This window comes from Aythya ferina, assembly GCF_964211825.1.
Source record: "Aythya ferina genome assembly, chromosome: 11".
Taxonomy (NCBI): domain Eukaryota; kingdom Metazoa; phylum Chordata; class Aves; order Anseriformes; family Anatidae; genus Aythya; species Aythya ferina.
In genome coordinates this window covers 6,214,269-6,232,373 of record NC_140307.1, presented here as the reverse complement: position 1 = coordinate 6,232,373, position 18,105 = coordinate 6,214,269, and the positions used below count along the sequence as shown (strand labels likewise).

General features: G+C 44.2%; 1 protein-coding gene across 14 annotated transcripts in view; it reads left to right on the top strand.

The window, feature by feature from the left end:
- Positions 1–337: 337 nt before the first annotated feature.
- The window catches only part of LOC311442499 (uncharacterized protein), a 172,191-nt gene continuing 154,423 nt past the window's right edge, over positions 338–18,105 (top strand). For 3 of the 14 annotated variants that reach the window (XR_014696670.1, XR_014696671.1, XR_014696672.1), the window contains exon 1: positions 338–487. Coding sequence is in view for 2 of the 14 variants with exons in the window: in XM_084531786.1 (XP_084387912.1) it covers positions 1,834–1,926; positions 9,580–9,635; positions 10,216–10,300; positions 11,059–11,082 (258 nt within the window). In the remaining 12 variants the exon portion in view is untranslated. Of the gene's footprint in view, positions 488–1,780; positions 1,927–4,102; positions 4,274–9,579; positions 9,636–10,169; positions 10,721–11,058; positions 11,880–18,105 lie in introns of those variants that run through there. The other 11 variants (XR_014696673.1, XR_014696677.1, XR_014696684.1 and 8 more) reach the window with 10 other exon arrangements.

Below are 18,105 nucleotides of genomic sequence, written 5' to 3'. Positions count from 1 at the left end.
GCATGGACGCAGCCCCTGTTGGGCATCTGAATGTTTCTGCAGTCTTTATACTGTGTCTGTGCAGCTCAGGAAACAGCAGGTCAGACCTACTTGTGGTCTCAGGAGTAGACTTCCACTTATCCATGCTATAAGGCTGGAAGCTCGCACTAATTACCATCCAAGCCCAGCTCTGGGGTTTACTGGCAGTGAGGACCTAAAGCCAGTGAGGACTTTGAATGGGTCTGGCAAAGGTGAGAGCAGGGCTGAGTGCTCCACAGCTGTGCCCCCCACCAGGTGCCCCCAGTTTATCTCCCCTCTGCCAGTGCAGTAAGGAGGTGATAGCCAGCAGGAATGAGGGACATCATGAAGGTTATGGAGCTCAGCTGTTCTGCTGACACCCCCACCCAGGATATATATACCCCTCCAGTCCCACTGGTAGGGTTTTGTGTCTCCTTCTGGCTCTTGTGTGTGCTGGAAATCCTGGTTTGTCCTCCCCCCCTTCACCAAGGTAGGACTAACACTATAGTTTTGTTAAAAGGTCATTTTCTTTAATTTGAGGATGGGTCTGTTGCTCTGTTTCTGTCTCACCAATGTGCTCCTTGTAGCTGGGAACAAGCCGTATAACCTGCACACGGCTCCCTGTGGCCCCTCCGCAATGTGTAATCCTGATAAAGCAACATCTGGGCTGCAAGCGTGTGAATACCCAACGTGACAGCACCTCGCATTCCTGGTTTATGCTTATTAATAACAAGCTGTAAAAATAGCAGTCAGACAAGATGAGATCATACGGCTGATTGTGGGATGCCATATGCTGTCTGTTTCACTGAGTGAGCCTCATGCAGAGGAGACCGAGGGTCTTTTGCAAGAGCAGGGTGGGACTGGGGGGTGGCAAGGGAGTCTATGGGCTCTGTCCTCTTGGAGGCAGCCCTTTGGGAGGACAAATGTACCCTGGGTTTTGGGTAGTTTTACCTGGCTGCGCCTCTCTCTCTCCTGCTGTGGTGTGTATAGCATGCAGACACCTTACAGCACAGTGTATCTCTGCTTCCTTGGGGTGGTAATACCTTAACAGGGTCTGAGAGTTGTTTTTTTTTTTTTTTTGTTTGTTTGTTTTTTTTTAAACTTCTGTTTATTGTAAAACTAAGAGTTAAAAAACCCCGGTGAGAGAATGTTGGACCCATTTACACTTGCACATGCTTCAAAAAGATGATGTAGATCTTGGCTAGCAGTGGAGTAGCAACATCTGTACTTACAGGAATGATATTTCCAGCACCTAGCAGCGTCCTATTCAGCCTTTCACAATCCCCTAGCTGAGAAGCATTACTCTAGATCAGGGCACTTCAGGCTCTGATAGTTAGTGGACAAATGCACTGTGTCAGAAGGATGTGGGGGGTGAGGATCTGCTCTCTGCTAACCCCAGCTGAGGTGCTGGTGACCTCGTTTGCTCAGGAGATTTGTCTGTGTTGCACCTGGGTGGTTTATGGCAAACAGCAGAAACAAACTTTCTGACTCATTCCCCTGCTGCTTGTATTCTGCTGAAGGAATTCATTTTCTAATGTATGTTGTGGCTCCCTCGGTGGTGCCCTGGCCTGTGGAGCTGTGTGTTCAAACCCCCTGTGGCCCTTTGTGTGATCCCCTTGGTGCATTGCTGCCCTGCCAGAAGGGCTCTTTCTGGGGGGGGGGGGGGGTGAATGCAATACCCAAACCAGCCCCTTGCTCATTTGGCCTGAAAGAGGCTCAGGTGCAAATTAAAGCTTGCACAATCAAGGGAAAGAGCGGGACCTTTGGTCATATACCACAGGTTTTGCTGTCCCAGGATGTGTGCATGAGTCACTGTCTGGAAATCCAAGTGGCCAGATGTCCGCCAGATACTGCTGCACTCGAGCTGCTAACTCCAGCAGGAAGGGCGAGGGGAAGGGGGCTGCTTCTTCCCCCCGAGGTGGCAGGCAGGTGAGCGTCCCTGTGGGTGCCAGGGCACAGGGCCGGCCCCAGGGGAGGCATCTGCAGGCAGCTGGGCCCATCTCGCTGTGCGCCCCAGCTCGGGGTGGAGGGGGGCTGTTGGAGCAGCTGCCCTCAAGCACTTGGGCTCCAGCTGCTCTTGGCTGCGGCGGTGCCTTGCACAGAGCAGTGCTAGGGACCCCTGCAGGCCCCTGCTCCCAACAGCTGGGGAATCACTCCGTTGGGTTTTGCTGATGCCAAAGGCTTGCAGCTCTTAGCACAGAGATAATCTCTGGGGATTTGGGCCTTGCTGCTCCCCTCCAGCTCCTGGGCTGCAATCTCCATGCAGAGCACAAGCAGACAGACTCCTTCTACTCCTGTTGCTTGCCTTGGGAGTTTCTGGAGGCAGAGATATGCTATGGGTTGTGCAGTGGCTTTGCTACTTCAATGATACTATTTTTTTAAAAGTTTTATCTTCTGTTTTTATCTCACATTGTTGAAAAGCCTGGTGGCAATACATAATGGGGGTATCCTAGTCTTTGCCAGCCTGGGCAGCGGCACATGAGTTTTTTATGAAAATCGAAGTAGCTAGTGCTGAACTTGATAAACTCGTTAAAACGAGAAACACAGCAGTCCTGCTTTGAGAAAAGTCACTCTCTCTGGGAAGAAGGCAATTTTCCGTGGAAAAATGTGTGACTAGATGTAGCTGACAACTTGTTGGCCAAGGCTGGAGGTCCCTCCTTGCTTGCTATCCACGTCCAGCCTGCACCACGGCCCTGGGCTCATCTGTTACATGCCTGTGAGTGCATTGTTCACATACAGACCCCAAGGTGGGGGTGTATGGGCTGGGGCTCCATGCTGCACATGCAGCAGAAAAATCCCTTTTTGTATCTGGCTCTGAAGGAATCTTGCTGGAAGGTGAGCCAGGGCAGTGGCTCTGCAGGAGGCTGTTGTAATTGCCAGATTTGGGATGTTGGGGTCTGAATAAATCCCTGCTTTTACTTTGCTGGGATAATTCAGGCTTGAGAGCTGAAGTGACAGCTTATATCCAGGCTTTTCTGTTTGGCTTGTCCAAGATTGTGCATGTGTGTATGTGGCTAAATGCAAATAAGCTGCTCCCAAAACACACGCAATCCCAACTGCTAAACTTATTACCTGCACGGGCTGGTGGTATGTGTGACTGAAGACCCTGTAAATTACCTTTTTTTTTTTTTTTCCTGCTCAGAGTGAAAGTGATACTGGTGCTGTAGTCCTTGACAGTAAGGAATGGCTCCATTTCTTGTTGGGCAGGTTTGATTGGCCGCTAATTTACTCTCCCTCCTCTCATAATTCAGCACAGCTTTCTTGATGCACTCTGCCAGCTCTCACCAATTTGCTGCTAGGAGGATTTTTCATGCAAGTGAATTGTGGATTCTAGTTAAAACATGTACCGAGCACGCTCCTGCTTGATGGCTCTGCTCTTAGATGTCACAGGAAGAGACAGTGTTTTGTATAACTGCAAGAAAAATACCATGTTCTAATTAGTGTAATTTATAGTCCCTCGCAGGCTAAAACAACAGCTGATGAGTCATGAAAGTTCCTCCATCTGACATTTGCTGAAAGAAATGTTATTTTAGCTCCCATGACTTTTGGGGAGGGGAAAGAAGTAGGGTGGGGCAGAGGCAGTTGGTCTGAAACATCTCGCCCTTTCTCCAGTGCCTCCCTCTGCCACATATTTCCTGTTTCTGGTGTGTTGTTCTGCAGTGAATAAACACTGATTATGACCAGGTCTAATTATCAGTCATGCTGGCCCTGGTTTGTGTTCATATCTGGAGCTGCTGAGCTGACTGTGGCTGCTGAGGCGGGAGGTTTCGGTACCTTCAGTGCTGCTGTTGTTGAACTTGATGTAGCAGAGTAGAGGTCTGGAGGCTAAGGTCTCCCCATACCTTATAAATGGACACCAGTGGGTTGTCCCACTTCACCCAACCACAGTATTTGCTGTGGTTGGGTGAAGTCTGAACATCATTTGGGACCCTCAGCTTCATTTTCAAGGATGATCCTACCCCACTGGCTTGCGGTTCTTCCTCATCCTACATGTATGATCCAAGATTGTGCTCAAACTGGTTTCTGCAAAGATGAGATGGTCAGGTTAAAGCAGAGTGCTTTCCAAGGTGGCTTATTCACTCTGAACTCCTTGCTTGGTGTCTAGGCAAACAGCTCAGGAGCTGCTCCTCATCTGGAGGGTCCTCCCACCTTGCTCAGGAGGCTGCCCCTGTCCATGTAAGTCTGTGTCCGACCATCAGAGGTCAGCAATGGACCTGTGCCCAGCAGTTCCTCATCTCCTTGCAGCACGTGTCTGAAGAGTCATCTCCACTTGAGTGTAAGGGATGCCATATGAACCATTTTGTTCGACATGTGTTGTCCATGCATGTGTTTGGAGTGGTTAGTGACATAAAACAAGATTCTTGGAATAGTCATGTCTACAGTGAGATCTGTGAAAGGCTGTGCCCACAGCAAAGCTAAAGATTGCTTTAATGATTTTTTTCATCCCGGTGGCTTTCTTGTTTGGCCACCATAGTGTACAGGAATTCTTTGGTTTCTTTTGTTGGGAGACAAATGATTATTCTGAGACTGTTTTTTTTTCTTTTAAAAAGAGCCTAACATGCCCTTGTTTATGCATTTCAAGAACTCATGGAGGCATTGGAAATCCTGTGGTGATGGAAAAGAGGAAATTGCTCCCAAACAGAAGGATTCAGATTTGTACAGATTTTACAGAAAGTTCACATAATGACATGGCAAAAACGGCTCTGAAAGTTGCTGGGACTGAGTCTGGCAGCGAAGATGCAGAAAAACAAAACTTATGGAAAGGGAACCTTGCCAAAGGGGGGAGGTGGGGAACGTGTTAAACAACCAAAAGACAAACAAAAACCCAAGGTACTTAGTAGTGCTTTATAGGATTTTTTTGATGATGCCTACATAGCTTGCTGTATCTGGAGCAATGTGTGACTTTTGTTTTCCAGGCTTATCAGGGTCAATAATAAAACGAGACTAAAAAAAGCTAGGGAAAATATTGCTTTGTTATCCATATGCAAATACTCTTTGTGTGTGTGACTACAAAAAGAACAACTCTTGAAACAAAAGAAGACCTGAGCAGAGTGGTGCAAGATAGCAGGTTTTCTGGCAGGCAGAAACAATTTTAAGGTGAATTTTCCATTTATTTTCATGTCTGTTCTCAAGATGTTGTATAATCCATTGCTGGCACTTACAGCACAGAATGATTTTAGAAAAGTAGCGAGGGATTCAATAATTTCCAGAAGAGCTAATTTCTCAGGGTGTGCTATGTCTTAAGGATTGCATTTAACCTGAAAATCCCCAAATCTTCAGGCAAATTGATCAAGCTGCTGTTTGTGAAAACATATTGGCTCAAAGAGTTTTTGAGTGGATGGATCATTCATATGAGCCCTATCACCTTTTACCAAGGAATTGCCAAGAAAAATAGCATGAAACAAATTAAATCTTTTTGTGGATATATTCGCTCTTCATTTTCCTTGAGTGAAATCTGGAGAGCTGATGGCTGAGGAGCTGAGCACTGCTCCCTTCAGAGGACTTCTAGTTCTTCCCTTCTTTCATCTCATCCTTCTGCCTCTCTCATCAGTTGTGGTTCACAAATATTGCCTCTGTTCCTCCAGAGTACCAAGTCAGGGTCTGAATAGTCCCATGGAGAGCAATGGATTTTATTCTTCTGTTTGTGCATGTACTTACCCTGCAGAATGGGAACATAACCAGAGATTGCTGAGGCATCAGTGGAAGATTTAATAGCTGCTTATTGATATTTTTTCCCCTGGGCCTATGGGTAACAGCTGGGGTAACTTTCTGCAGCCAAGTGTGGTAAACATTTGCCATTGTGAATGGAAACATTTTCCTTTGTTGCATGTTAAAGATAGTCTTGATGAAAAGTCTAATGTTGATGTCTCAGAGGGCCCCTTATATGATAACGAAATGCTGTTATAGCTTTGTTATTGGAGCTTTGCTAGGATGAGCCCTGTGTGTCACAGGGCAGGGAGGTGGCCGTGAGCTGTTAACTTTTTTTGTGGCTTCCCTCCCAGAACGGGCACTAGGCTGGGGAGTTGCTACAAAAGCATTTTGATATGAAAATTCACGGTTATGAAGGCTGTGGATGGCATGAGGCAGGGATGGTCGCAAGATGCAGGAGGGTAGCTGCAGCTCAGTAGTGCAGCGAACCACCACTAGGTTGTGTTTTCAAGCAAGAGAGGCCATCACAGCAGTCAGCTGACCATCAGATCTGTCTTATGACACTATGTATGATGCTGTTTGTCACAAAGAGGGCTGGTGATGGGTTGGCTCCGCAGTTTGATAGGATCTGGCCTGCAGTAAGGCAGCTCTAGAAAAAAAAAAAAAAGGAGTTACCAGAGGCTCGGGTGCCTCCTGAAGTTTTTCTTGATGTGTTGTCTCCAGAGGTTATGTCTGCTGAGGTGTCTATAGTCTCTATAGGGTCCCAGCCTGGGTTTGGATACCTGAGAGGTTTGCCTGGATGTGTCAGGGGCTGGCTACATTTATCCCTTCTGCCACACATGCTGTAAACAGGTCAATGGCTTGGACAGAGGCCAGAAATATGGATGGTATTTATGCCTCTGAGGCAATTCCTTTGTGATCCATAGACCGCTCTTGACAGATGAAGGCACCTTGATAGTATTTAAGCTCTTTATTTTAAGGAGCAAAGTCCAAGGTTGGTCTTGCACATCTTATGCCTTTGTTTCTCGTGGAGTTAGTACACAGCTGTGTGCCAGGGTTGTGGTAGGGTGACATCTATGACACCAAACCTCGAGTCCTAATCTTTGGTAGACCTTCCTATTCAATTGAAAAGATAAAATTCCTTGGGGAGCTTGAAGTTTCAGACCCTTAGAGCATTCCTGAAATTTTTATGAAGTGATATTAAGAAAATACCTAAGGCAATGTTCAGACGTGGCAAGCAAAGATGCCCTGAAGCTGCTGAGACTTGCCAGTTACCTCTTCGGTGCATTCTGGAAGACCCAAATAAAGATGCTATGTTTTTGACATAAGTGAGGGTGCAAGCCATGTGAAATGCCTCTAACTGTGGCAATTTGCTGCTTCAACTGGAACCTGGCAAAGCAATTGGTGGTAGGCAGGCAATGCAGTTTTCCTCAGGTGAGGACCTGAGCAAAAGCACATTTGTTACTCTTAGAAATTGCTTTTCGCCACCTGCCATATATCATAATCAGTGTGGTTGGGGGAGCAAAAAGGGGAATGTGTCCTTTGCTCTGCTGTGTGTAAACAGAAAATCTTATCTGAAAAGCTTTAAATCTTTTTGGAAAGGTAGCCCTCCAACTATGGGAAGTGAAAGTCACTTCAAAATCCCTCATTAATAAATTGTGCTGCTTATACAAGGTCTTGTTCTACTAAGTGTAGATTTAGCATATGACACAGGGGGTGAGAAGTTTAGCAACTTGTAAGCACAGCTTGGGTTCCCCTCAGGATGATAACAACCATAAAAGCAAATCCCTCGTCTGGATCATAATTTCCTCCTTTTTGATAGAATACAATTGATGGAGCAGTTGATCAGGAGTCTGAGTAAAGCCTACACCTTAGGGATTTATGAAGCAAAAGTGAATGTCTTTCTCTTAAGTGACTACTCGGTCTTGCTGGTAACTGCGTTTTGCAGGTCTTATCTGCAGAGTCTCATCATACCTAATCAAGAGGGTCTGATTTTTTTTTCTGCAGTCCATTAAAACCCTGTCTTTCAATTCAGGAGAAACTGGGCTCAATTTTAGCAAGGACAGACAATATGTGTATACAAAATGTATACTAGCCTTGAACTTGAAGCAGTTAAGGTGAGATTCAGAAGTCAAATCAAAGACTGTCAGTCAAGCAGATCTGTGTCGTGTGTTAATGTGATTGAAATGTCAAATCTATTGTGCTCAGTTATGCAGAAACTTCGCAATTGATGTTCATGGTCTTTATATTCCAACACTTCATCTGAGCGCTGGGAAATGCTTTGCTATGTGCTTCTGCCATTAGGTTGTCAGTCAACGCACTGAAATAGAGTGGAGAAGTCCTGGGATGACCACTGCTTGTGCTGTTAGGGAGTAATAAGGTGGTGTGAGGCAGGTTGAGTGCCCCATCGCAGCAATGTCCAGGGCAAGGCTGGAACAGAAGAAAAGAAAGATCTCAAGGGAAAGGATGTGGTTACTTGTGGAATTGATTTCAGAAAGCTGTGAGTTGGGAATGGGGAAGAAAGCTGCTAGATTTTCTAGGAAAGACTCCCGTGGATCAGTGTGACAGTATAAGATGGGCTGCTTTTAATAATCTCTTCATTGTTCTTGCAGAAATAACTCTGAATCTGTGCTCCAGCCACTCCATCTGTTTGAGATGAGAACTCCTCTCTCCTTCCTTTGCTCTCCCCTTCTGCTCTCTGCACTTTTTATTTGCTTCTGTTCTCCAACGCTTTTGTAAGGATGGAGTGAGTTTGAGGCAATAGACAAGGTTACATGCACTAACCAGCGGAGTGCGGTGACTTGTTATTGAACCTATTTTTTAAATCCCAAATACCTTCATAAAGGAAATGATTTAACCTTTATACTCAAAAGTTTAAGCCAGGTAGTTCTGGTTTCATAATGTAAAGTATTTCAAATGTCAATTGAAGTGTACGGTGCAGCCTTCCTGAACAGTGTGAGATGGTCCAGGTGATACTTGCTGTGGGAGGGGACTGCTGCCTTCACTCACTGGGCAAAGCTGAAGAGTAGTGCTTGGCTTTCCATAAGGTTATTTAAAAAAACAAAAAAAACCTCAAGGAGAGCATTTTGCCTAGGTGTGTTCTTCAATGATATTTCTCCTCCTTCCTGATAGAATTCATATTTTTTGGGAGAGAGAATGAAGTGGGAACAGGAGGTGCTGGTGGGTTGAGGTCTCTTAATGCATTAAGCATTTGCTTTTGCAGCTGCCCACCACACTGCTCACAAGAATCAGCTTTCCCACACTGCCCAGATCTCTCTGGTCTTCAATTAGTCTGCTTCCAATTTTTCAGTGGAATATATTTGCCATGTAGGGTTTTTCTCCTACCAAAACACCCAGCTGCGTCCTATTACTTTTTTCAGGTGAACTGTCACTGCTTTCCTTTCCTGAGCCAGTGTGTGTCAGGCAGGAGCCTGACAGCCTCCTATCTTGATAAACGATGTGAGCCCAAAGGGCAGTGTCTCAGCTGGTGCTGTGCCGGCTGTGAGCGTGCGTGCTGGCCAAGGGAGCTCAGGCATTCTTCTTGCTTTGGGAAGTTTACACTAAAGGTCACAAGAAGATTCATCATGCATAACTTTTTTTCCCAAAGACAGTACTGAGAAGTGCTATGTGCCAGGAATGGATGGTGGTGGTAATAAGGAATAGCAGTTTACAGCAGGCTGAAAACCTAGGTAAAGAGACTTTACCTGTGATGGTCCAAAGTCCTTTCTGGGGAAATGACCAGACACCTGGAAGTCTGTCAGCTGCAGTTCAGGTTAAAATGTAAGGCCTTATTTGATAACCTACATTGAAAAGTCTTCTCTAGACTGCAAATGTATCTCATTGACTTGCTTTTAAGACTTGCCCCCTTCCTGAGGGTGTTAGGCGTGTGCTGTGTTAACGAATGCTGTTTTTTTTTTTTCTTTTTTTTTCTAGCTCTGTCCATCTGAAGGCTTTGCACTTTCAGGGCGTTGGTGGGATATTTGGGACAGGTAGGTGTTGGAAGCTAGGAAGCTGTGCTGGTGAGCTAATTAGCATGAGCTGATAAGACTTGAGCTGCAGTTGTTCAGTGAAATAAACTTGTACTGTCATGTTGCACAGCTGTGGTTTATGTCTAGCTGTAAAGCTTATGAAGCTCTTTGTGAGCCCCAGTGGTAAAAACAGATTTCAGTTCCTGCTATGTCCTGTTCCCCTGCACCACCTCACTTCATCCTGCCCCCAAACCAAAGGAAGGCTTTCTTCTGTAACATAGCTACACATCAGCTAGAATAGCTTTGGCTTGGCCTGGCTGTGAAATAACACTGGAAAAGGGAGGTGTGTGTGTGTGTGGGGGGGGGGGGGAGAGAGGGGAATTAAACCCAGAATGAGAGCCTGAGAACCCAAAAACTTGTTAAGAAAAAAAGCAGACTTCCCAGTTTTTGTAATTTGTAAGTAATTGGTTTTGTTATCAGCAGCATTGCTATAGTTCATGCTATTTCCCTACTGTTGTTAGCTTGCGGTAATATTTTATCCTCCCTTTCCCACAGTTCTCCTGACTGCTTTGTAAATGAGACCTTGCATTTTTCCCTTCAGCGTCCGCTTGATCCTCTGGTTGTATCCACAGACCTTAGGATGCTCTGCATGTGGAGGAGAAAAAATAAGCAGAGTTAATTTCCTGGTATCTGTTCTGAACATGACTGCTGTTAATTATTAAGCTTGACTTCTCCTGGCTGCAAAAAATAAGCTTTTTAAAACAATGCTCTATGTGCTTCTGTATTCTACTGATGGTTTGTGAGCTACCACCCATGGGTGTGGTAAATGCCTAACCAAGCTCTGTCCAGCATTGTGCTTTTAGTCTCAGTTCTGCTGTCAGTGTGCCTCTGTCTCCTCCATCTCTGATGAAACCCAGCAAATTTCTTTTAATAATACTTCAAAAAAGGTCATGTTTATTGCCTGAACAAAATGTTGTGACATAAGATTTCTGCCCGTCTTGTACAAGCAGTGAACCAGTTGTGTCTGGCTGTTCTGGGATGTGACACTGAAATGCCATCCACAGCCACTGGCTGATGAAGAGCCTCAGGTTCTGTTAGACCAGGTCTGATAATCTTTAAGGTGTCGTAAAACTCAGAATTAGTTTTTGTAGGGGTAGATGTGCCCACTGCATAAATGGATATTGGCTATAAATATTCCCTTTTCATTATGTTGCTGCAGTGAATGCACAGTGCTGTTAATGATGCTCTGCTTTAATACCACAGTTAGTGCTTTTACTCCCCCCAGGCTTTGAAATGATTGACTGGTTATTGTCCGGAAAGTGAGTAGCCTTGTCTTGTGCCTCTTTGGGCAGGGATGGACAAATATTGAGGCTGTGCACTTAATAACTTTCACTTGTGTCACATTCCCTGGAGATCCATGAGCAATATATTTCTTGACTCTAAGGTAACAGTTCAAATGAAACTTTGATGCCCTGAAGAATACCTGCAAAAGACACAGCAACGATCCACTCATCCTGGATCCTTGTTTGAGCCTGAGATATAAGATGCAGACTGGAATCTGATGTTTCTTTGAACCCAGATGCAGCTGAAATTAAAGAAACAGCATGAAAGAGCTGAGAGCAGCTTGGCTGCCCGTTTGAACATGGTGTTTTCTACCTGCTGGAGCACATGGAACAAGTGAGGGCAACATGCACAGATAATGGCTTTTTGTTAAATAAACTGGAGCTTTTAGTGGAGTGTAACTGTACTCTGAGGATAGTGTAGCTATGATGGTTTAAAATAAAAAAGAGGAGGGTAATGGTGCAAAGAGAGGACCTAATTGCAAGGCTTTCAAAGGGGGGAAATATGAATTGTGTCAGTTCTCTGCCCTCTAATTTTTTCTAATCTAGCTTGCTGTAGTACCTCATGCCGTTTGAGTTAATGTCCATAGTAATGGGAACTTTCCTGCTCTGTAGATAAACAGACCTCCCCATCCTGACCTCTGGCTAGGTCCTCAGCCCAACTTCTCCCTGCCTTCATTTCATCCTTGTCTCACTTATTCGCTCACTAGTGCTTGGGGATGGTCTAGATTTTTAAGGGACAAAATGAATCTTAAATACGAGATCTTCAACCTCTGTAGGTCTGTTTTCTACCCTACCTTAGAAATGGATCCATGGCAGAGTGGTGCAGCCTACTTTTACTTCAGATTAAGGTGTGACACGTTCTGAATGCTGATGCTTAAAAATATTGAATATTTTTAAAAGTATTCTGAACTGGGGGAAAGGTGATAGCTATTTCTGATTATTCCCCATTATGTGCATTTGGGGAAAAAGTCAGTGCACACTTAAAAATACATACAGTGCCATTATCCATCATACTACAGTGCTTACAGTAAAGCAGTTGATCACACAACATAAATAACAAGCTAGTGGAGCAACATGAGGAATAAAGCTGGCAGGAGGACTTGAAGATGAAGGGAACAATGAGGATGAAATCCATGCCATGACAGCAAAACATCACAGCTGGAGGATATCAAGGCTCCTAGTTACCAACAATGGAGCTGTATTAGAGATGTGGGTGGATGCATTCTTTTATGGGAAGAAAAAGATGAATGGGCCAGAAGAGAACCACATTGTAGGGTGTTTAGGTCCCTGACAACACAGGAGATTTTTGTGAATAAATAGACTTTTGGGAAGGACTTAGATGTTTGCTATGGTACTGCTGTACTGCGCTGGGCCCTTTGGCTGAACATCAGAGTTGTTACAGCCATTTCTGAATATTTGGATGGGGACAGAGGTCCAGAGGGCAAGAAGACCAAGGTCATACAGAGCCTGGCTGTGAAGGGGGAAAAAAAAATGTACTTTCTAGGCTGAGTCCAACTGTAGGATTGAGGAGAACTGAGGAAGTCTCCTAGATCCTCTGCTGTGCTGTACTTCTGATCTTAAAAAGGTGGCTTTTTTTTTTTTTTATAGTGTTGTGGTTTAACACAGTGTCGTCTTTTATGAGGTCTAAAGCTTTTCAGTGGCATGAACAGTTTTATTTTCCATTTTTCCATAGGAGTGATACTTGATGGGGTTTGCCAGTGAAAAGATGTTCTGAACAAGATTATTCCTTGGTGGGGAAATGGGACAGGGTGACTCGATGGGTTTATCTCTACTTTCTTGCATCAGAGCTGCTTTTCTAATTAAAAATGCTGGCTGGCAGTTTGTATTATCAGGAGAACACTAGAAGCCTGGGCTGTGCTGAGGGCTTGCAAGTAGGATTTCTCCCAAGCTCTGGGAGCCACTGCTCTGTGCAGTGGTGAAATGTGCTGGAAACTCTATCATGGCCTGGCAGGCGGATGAAGATATTTAGCCATTTACCAGTTAGTGTGAGCAAAGTGATAGCAATTCTCAGGAGCTAGAGCCTAATTATGTTTCTCTGCTTGGGGATCAGTTGAACTTTTAATGAGAGGTTGGTGAGGAGAGGTGGCTTTTTATTGCAATTGAGGAGAGGGAAAGGCTTTGCTGCCAGGGAACGTGGCCTCATTGCCAGTGCTGTCCAAAGGCAGATGACACAATAGAAAAAGCAGTGTTTCTCATTTTATTGAGAGACTGGGCACTTTGGATCAGTTAGTTGTTCATTTTTTTTCTGTGATATGTTGCTTTTTGGCAACAGTGCATTGCTTTGCAGAGGTGAGTTTTCCACACTGTTCCAGGTTCTGGTATTTGGTGTTGTTCTCACTACCTCTGTTTGAGGAGGGAATGGGACACAGGTCTCTTGTGACCAGCATTTACAACTTGGTCATGCCAGATATGGATCTACTGGTGTACACACTGATAGGAAGAAGGCTTGTTTCCTGTACCACTGACATCAGATCTTGGGCAAATAATTTGTCATCAGTCCCGAGTCAGGTGCATTGATATTCTGCCCTTTGTCCCTCTGTAAAACAGCAGCAGTGCGGAGTGGTAGGACGTGGAGGTGCCAGAGGGCAGGTCCGAGTGCTGCCAGTTTCCCAAGATTGATTCAGAGCTTGGTTTCCCGGTTTTCTTTAGATATCAGCCCTTGAGATTAAAGATTGTACGTGGGATTGTTGGTATGAAGTCATGGGCTGGCTTTTTGGAGTCCATGTCCATATAAAGTTTCAAATCACCTGCTCTGGGAACAGAGCCAGTATCAGTTTAAATCCTCCAGAGGGAGAACAAACATTTGGATAAGCCATTCCTGCGAATGACAGGAGAGGCTTCTGGGATGTCCCTGACAAAGCAGCTTAAAAAGCCTGTAATGTGTTTTCTGAAGTCTCTTCAGCCTGAAAAATAATTCATTTTAACCTGACTGCAGGACCCACCAGGCCTTCCCTTTAAGTTAAAACCCTTTCTATGTTCATTCTATTTTCTGATTACTTTAAAAACCTAATTAAAATCTACTGTTGCTATCAGCATTTTGGGACTTTGACCATCAAGGGCCTGTCAATATTATTCTTGCCATTCTGCACTAATTTAGTGCAGATTAGGTCTTTTAAACCACAAGCTTTTCAGATATAGGGTAGTATAGCTTCAGTAAGCAAATGCTGATTGCTGCATGTGAGAGGAAATAAGCTCAGCTGTGAACAGAAAAAATAATTTGGTGGTTTACTCTGCATCCCAGCATTTGTGATGCTGAGGAATGGATAATGTGATAAACCTGTGGGTATGAATAGTGTGTACTCCTCAGAGGGAGACACAGTGTTCCTGTAGTGCCATTAAAAAGTTCTAATGACAACACTGTTTTTAACAGGATAATATGAAATTTACTGCCTCTACTTCTTCTCTGAGATGTTTTTAGTCTAAATGTTTTAGCTATGTGGTGCCTCCACAGGAATAAAGGCCCCTGGGAACCCTCTGTGCAGCTCATCTTTACCTTCCTTCATAAGCTTTCCTTGGGCAGGGAACATCTGGAGGAACTTCTTGGATAACATTCTTGGGCTTAAAAAGGAGAAGATAACTTCACGCATAACTAGTCTTTGAATGGATGCTGAAGGGAGTAGGGAGGGGTGTTCTGCCTTGTGCATGACCGTGGGTGCTGGGGGAATATGCTGAGGAAGTGATCACACAGGCTCACATACTTTCTGTAAATAGCATCTCCTACAGATGTTGGAGAAAAAATATTGGGATAAATGAACCACTGCTCTAACCACTGATTCTGATGTTCTTCAAGCAGTCATCTGTACTTCTGAGTGTAAATCAAAGTCCTGGAAAGTAATTTTTGCTGTAAAAAGGTTGGATGTGCCCTGTGTGTGTATCTGGCATGCTAACATGACTGAACCTCCAGCTGAGAGCCTGGCAGGGTTTCCAGTCAGACGCAATACTGGCTGAACCAAAAGAAAGCATCTCAAGTCAATCCAGCTGGCATCCTGCTGAGTGTTTCACCTTTTGGCGTAATCTTCTCATTTACTTGTCTTCCTTCTTGTGATAGAGCTCTTGCTGTTGCCCACAGATCTAACTATCATAATTCACACTGATGCCTGGAACCCAGATGGTTAAATGCATTTGGCTTTGTCCTCCTCAGTCCCTGTAGATTGTGTTGCAAGAATTGAATGAAATTGGTAGAGCTAGCATTACAGTGAGCAAAACCCCCTGAAGAAAGACTAGATGGGTGGATAGAGAGAATGACCCCAAAGAAAACAGCTGTCAAGGGCAGCTATTGGTTTATCTTTCATGGAAAGAGAGACGTAATGAATTCTAAATTAAGAGAAACTAGAGGCAAGGCTGTTTATCAGCTCTCTGCTGCAGCATAAACAGGCACTTTAGAAGTATCGACTGCAGTCTCACTTAATGTACCAGGTACATTTCCTCAGTGTCTGGGAACACCGTGCAACCATCAAGTTAGGCTAAAGCTGGGATATTGAAAATATGCTAGGTAAGGGCAACATCTCTTTCATGTATTGGCCTCTTTTCAAAGGGCCTTTGGACAGGGATTTCTTTAGTTTCTGAACTAAAAGAGCAGTACATAAACTTGCAGTCCAAATGGCCTTTTGCTTAAGAAAGCCATAAGGTACAAATGCAAGTAAAGTCCCCAGGAAAAGCACTGTGTAAATGTCTGTTACTGGTGGGCATGCTGAGAACAAAACAGCTTCTGAGTTCAATATGCTACAAGAAATGTCAAAATGTTATCCCACCATCTTATCTGTGTACATCACGAGAATAATTGTCTCTTTGTAACCCCACTGTTCAGACTAGCTGTGTATTTATCAACTGACCAAGCAGGGGTGGTAAGCTATCTGACAACTGACTCCAAATAAGATAATGAGACTGACTGATGAGGTGTTCTTGCTGTTCCTTACTTCACTTTTTCTCCCCTCTGCAGTCTGTCTCAGAGACAGAATCAGAAGTTATGTCAGTCCAAGGAGCACTTTGTGCCACAAGGTTATATTCACTCAGATTCACCTCTAACTTAGAGGAATTTGACTGCACAAAACATACCCTAGGTAAGATTCTCTATTACGTGGTTCAAAGAAACACAAATATTTTGCATGTTACCCATCCAACACATGCCTGTGAAAGACACTCATCAGATTCTAGTTCACTGCAGTGACTGACATCTGAATCTGTGTTTTTGGCCAGCATTGCCAGTAGCAGGCTTTGTAAGAGCTAATATATGCCATTGGTTTCTTTGACAGGCTGAAGAATGTCTCTCAGGAGCTAGTGAGCATTTGGTGAAACATTACTTCTAGTTAGATTTGATGTGCATTTTGATTCTACCATGTCTTTTGAGCTCTAGTGTTTCTTTGTCTTCTTGTCTTTGGACAGATGGCGGCAGGAGGCTTCTGTAGCCAAGTAACCTGTTGGTTTGCTGGCTTTTGCGTATAATTGCAATGAGCTGTAGCTCTGTGTTGAGGGGGGATTGAATTTTAAAGACTGAGCCACAAAGCCAAAGGCACTAAAAATGTCCTCACTTCTTTCATCAACACCACTTTCCCTTAAATGAAGTGTTGAAGATGAATTTGTCTTGATGGGTCAGCCTAATGTGGCCAAAATCCAGATGCCAAGGATGAATATGGCTCATTGTTATCTCCTCATGAAAACAATCCTTGCCATCCTCTGAGGTGCTTTGACTCTTGTCCTCACTTGACCACATGCTCTTTTGTCATTTTTGCACATTTTCATGTCTTTAATTAAAAGAAAAGGCCTTCCCAATGGAAGATTAATTAGGACAAATGCGCTGCCATTAATATCTGCCATGTTTGGAAGGAGATGATTCACCCTGTGATTAAAGCCAAACGGAATCTGGAATCTGAGGAGTAATTAGCCCTCAGCGGCTCGTAAGTCTGAAGAAAGCACTATTTATCAGTGGTGGTGCTAATGCAATTACTTCTCCACTGCAGCCTCCTGGACTGATAAATCATAGCCTGAGCATTTGGAGAAGCTATCAATTCAGGATTATGCTTCTCTGAGTCTACAAAGAGAAAAAGAAGGGGAACAAAGGGACAATCAGCTTCTTGATGCCTTTGATTGTATCAAAGCTATGGAGGCCAATGGAATCTGAGCAATTCTGAATCCATTTCCTCACTTTCATAGAAAACTGAGCTTTTACAATGGTCACTGCAGCTCATTGAAATTGACTTGATTTTTTTTTTTTTTTTTGGAACTGAATCCAAGAAGTTTTTGTTCAATAAATGTGAAAACTGGGCAGAATGGCTTCACTATGTTGAAGCTGAACTTCTAACCTGTGCTTGGTTGGAGCACGTTTCACTTGCTTTTCTTCTGGGTTTGTTTAGGAGTGGATGGTAAGCAGTGTGTTTTGAGGTGGTGGTTCTCCATATATTGTTCCTGTTTTTTTTGTGTGTGTGGTTGGGTCTTCAGGTACAAACAGTCTTGCAAATCAGGAGCACCCTTCCTGTGAGACCTGAAACATGGGTTTGAACATTAATCTACAGCAATAGTTTCCTGTCTCACATGCACCTGTATATCCACTGCTCCAATTTTAGAGTTAAGCTGAGGCATAAAGAAGTGAAATAATGTCTGATTCCCTTTGAGAAACCAGGTGCATCTGTGGTGATATTCTCCTCTTGGATAGAAATGTGCCTTTTTGCATAAGGTATTTGTCCTCAAGACTTCCAATTCCCACCTCCTTAATAAAAAGCTGATGGAACTGAATATCTTGCAGAGCAAGCAACCCCTGTCTCTTCTTCATGGTGCTCCATAGGTGCCCCTTTGCAATTCTGAATTACACAGCACTGTACCACATTATAAGCTCAGCTCCATCACAGAACCTGGGCTTTTCTTAGGGTGCTTCCAACTGGGACCATGACACCCAGGGGCACGCACCTTTCCTTAATGATATTTCTCAATCCCTTCCATTTCCTGTAATATGGAATAGACCAGCCAATAAAATGTCTAGAGGATATGGGTGGGAATATGATATGCTAGGAGCTGGCTGCTGGGCTGAGCTGCAGGGAAATATCTTGCCCCCTTGCACTAGTTAATGTGGTGAGAACCTGACTCCTTGTTCCTGAATGGAGCCCAGATAAACAAGCACAGCTGAGGGGAGTACA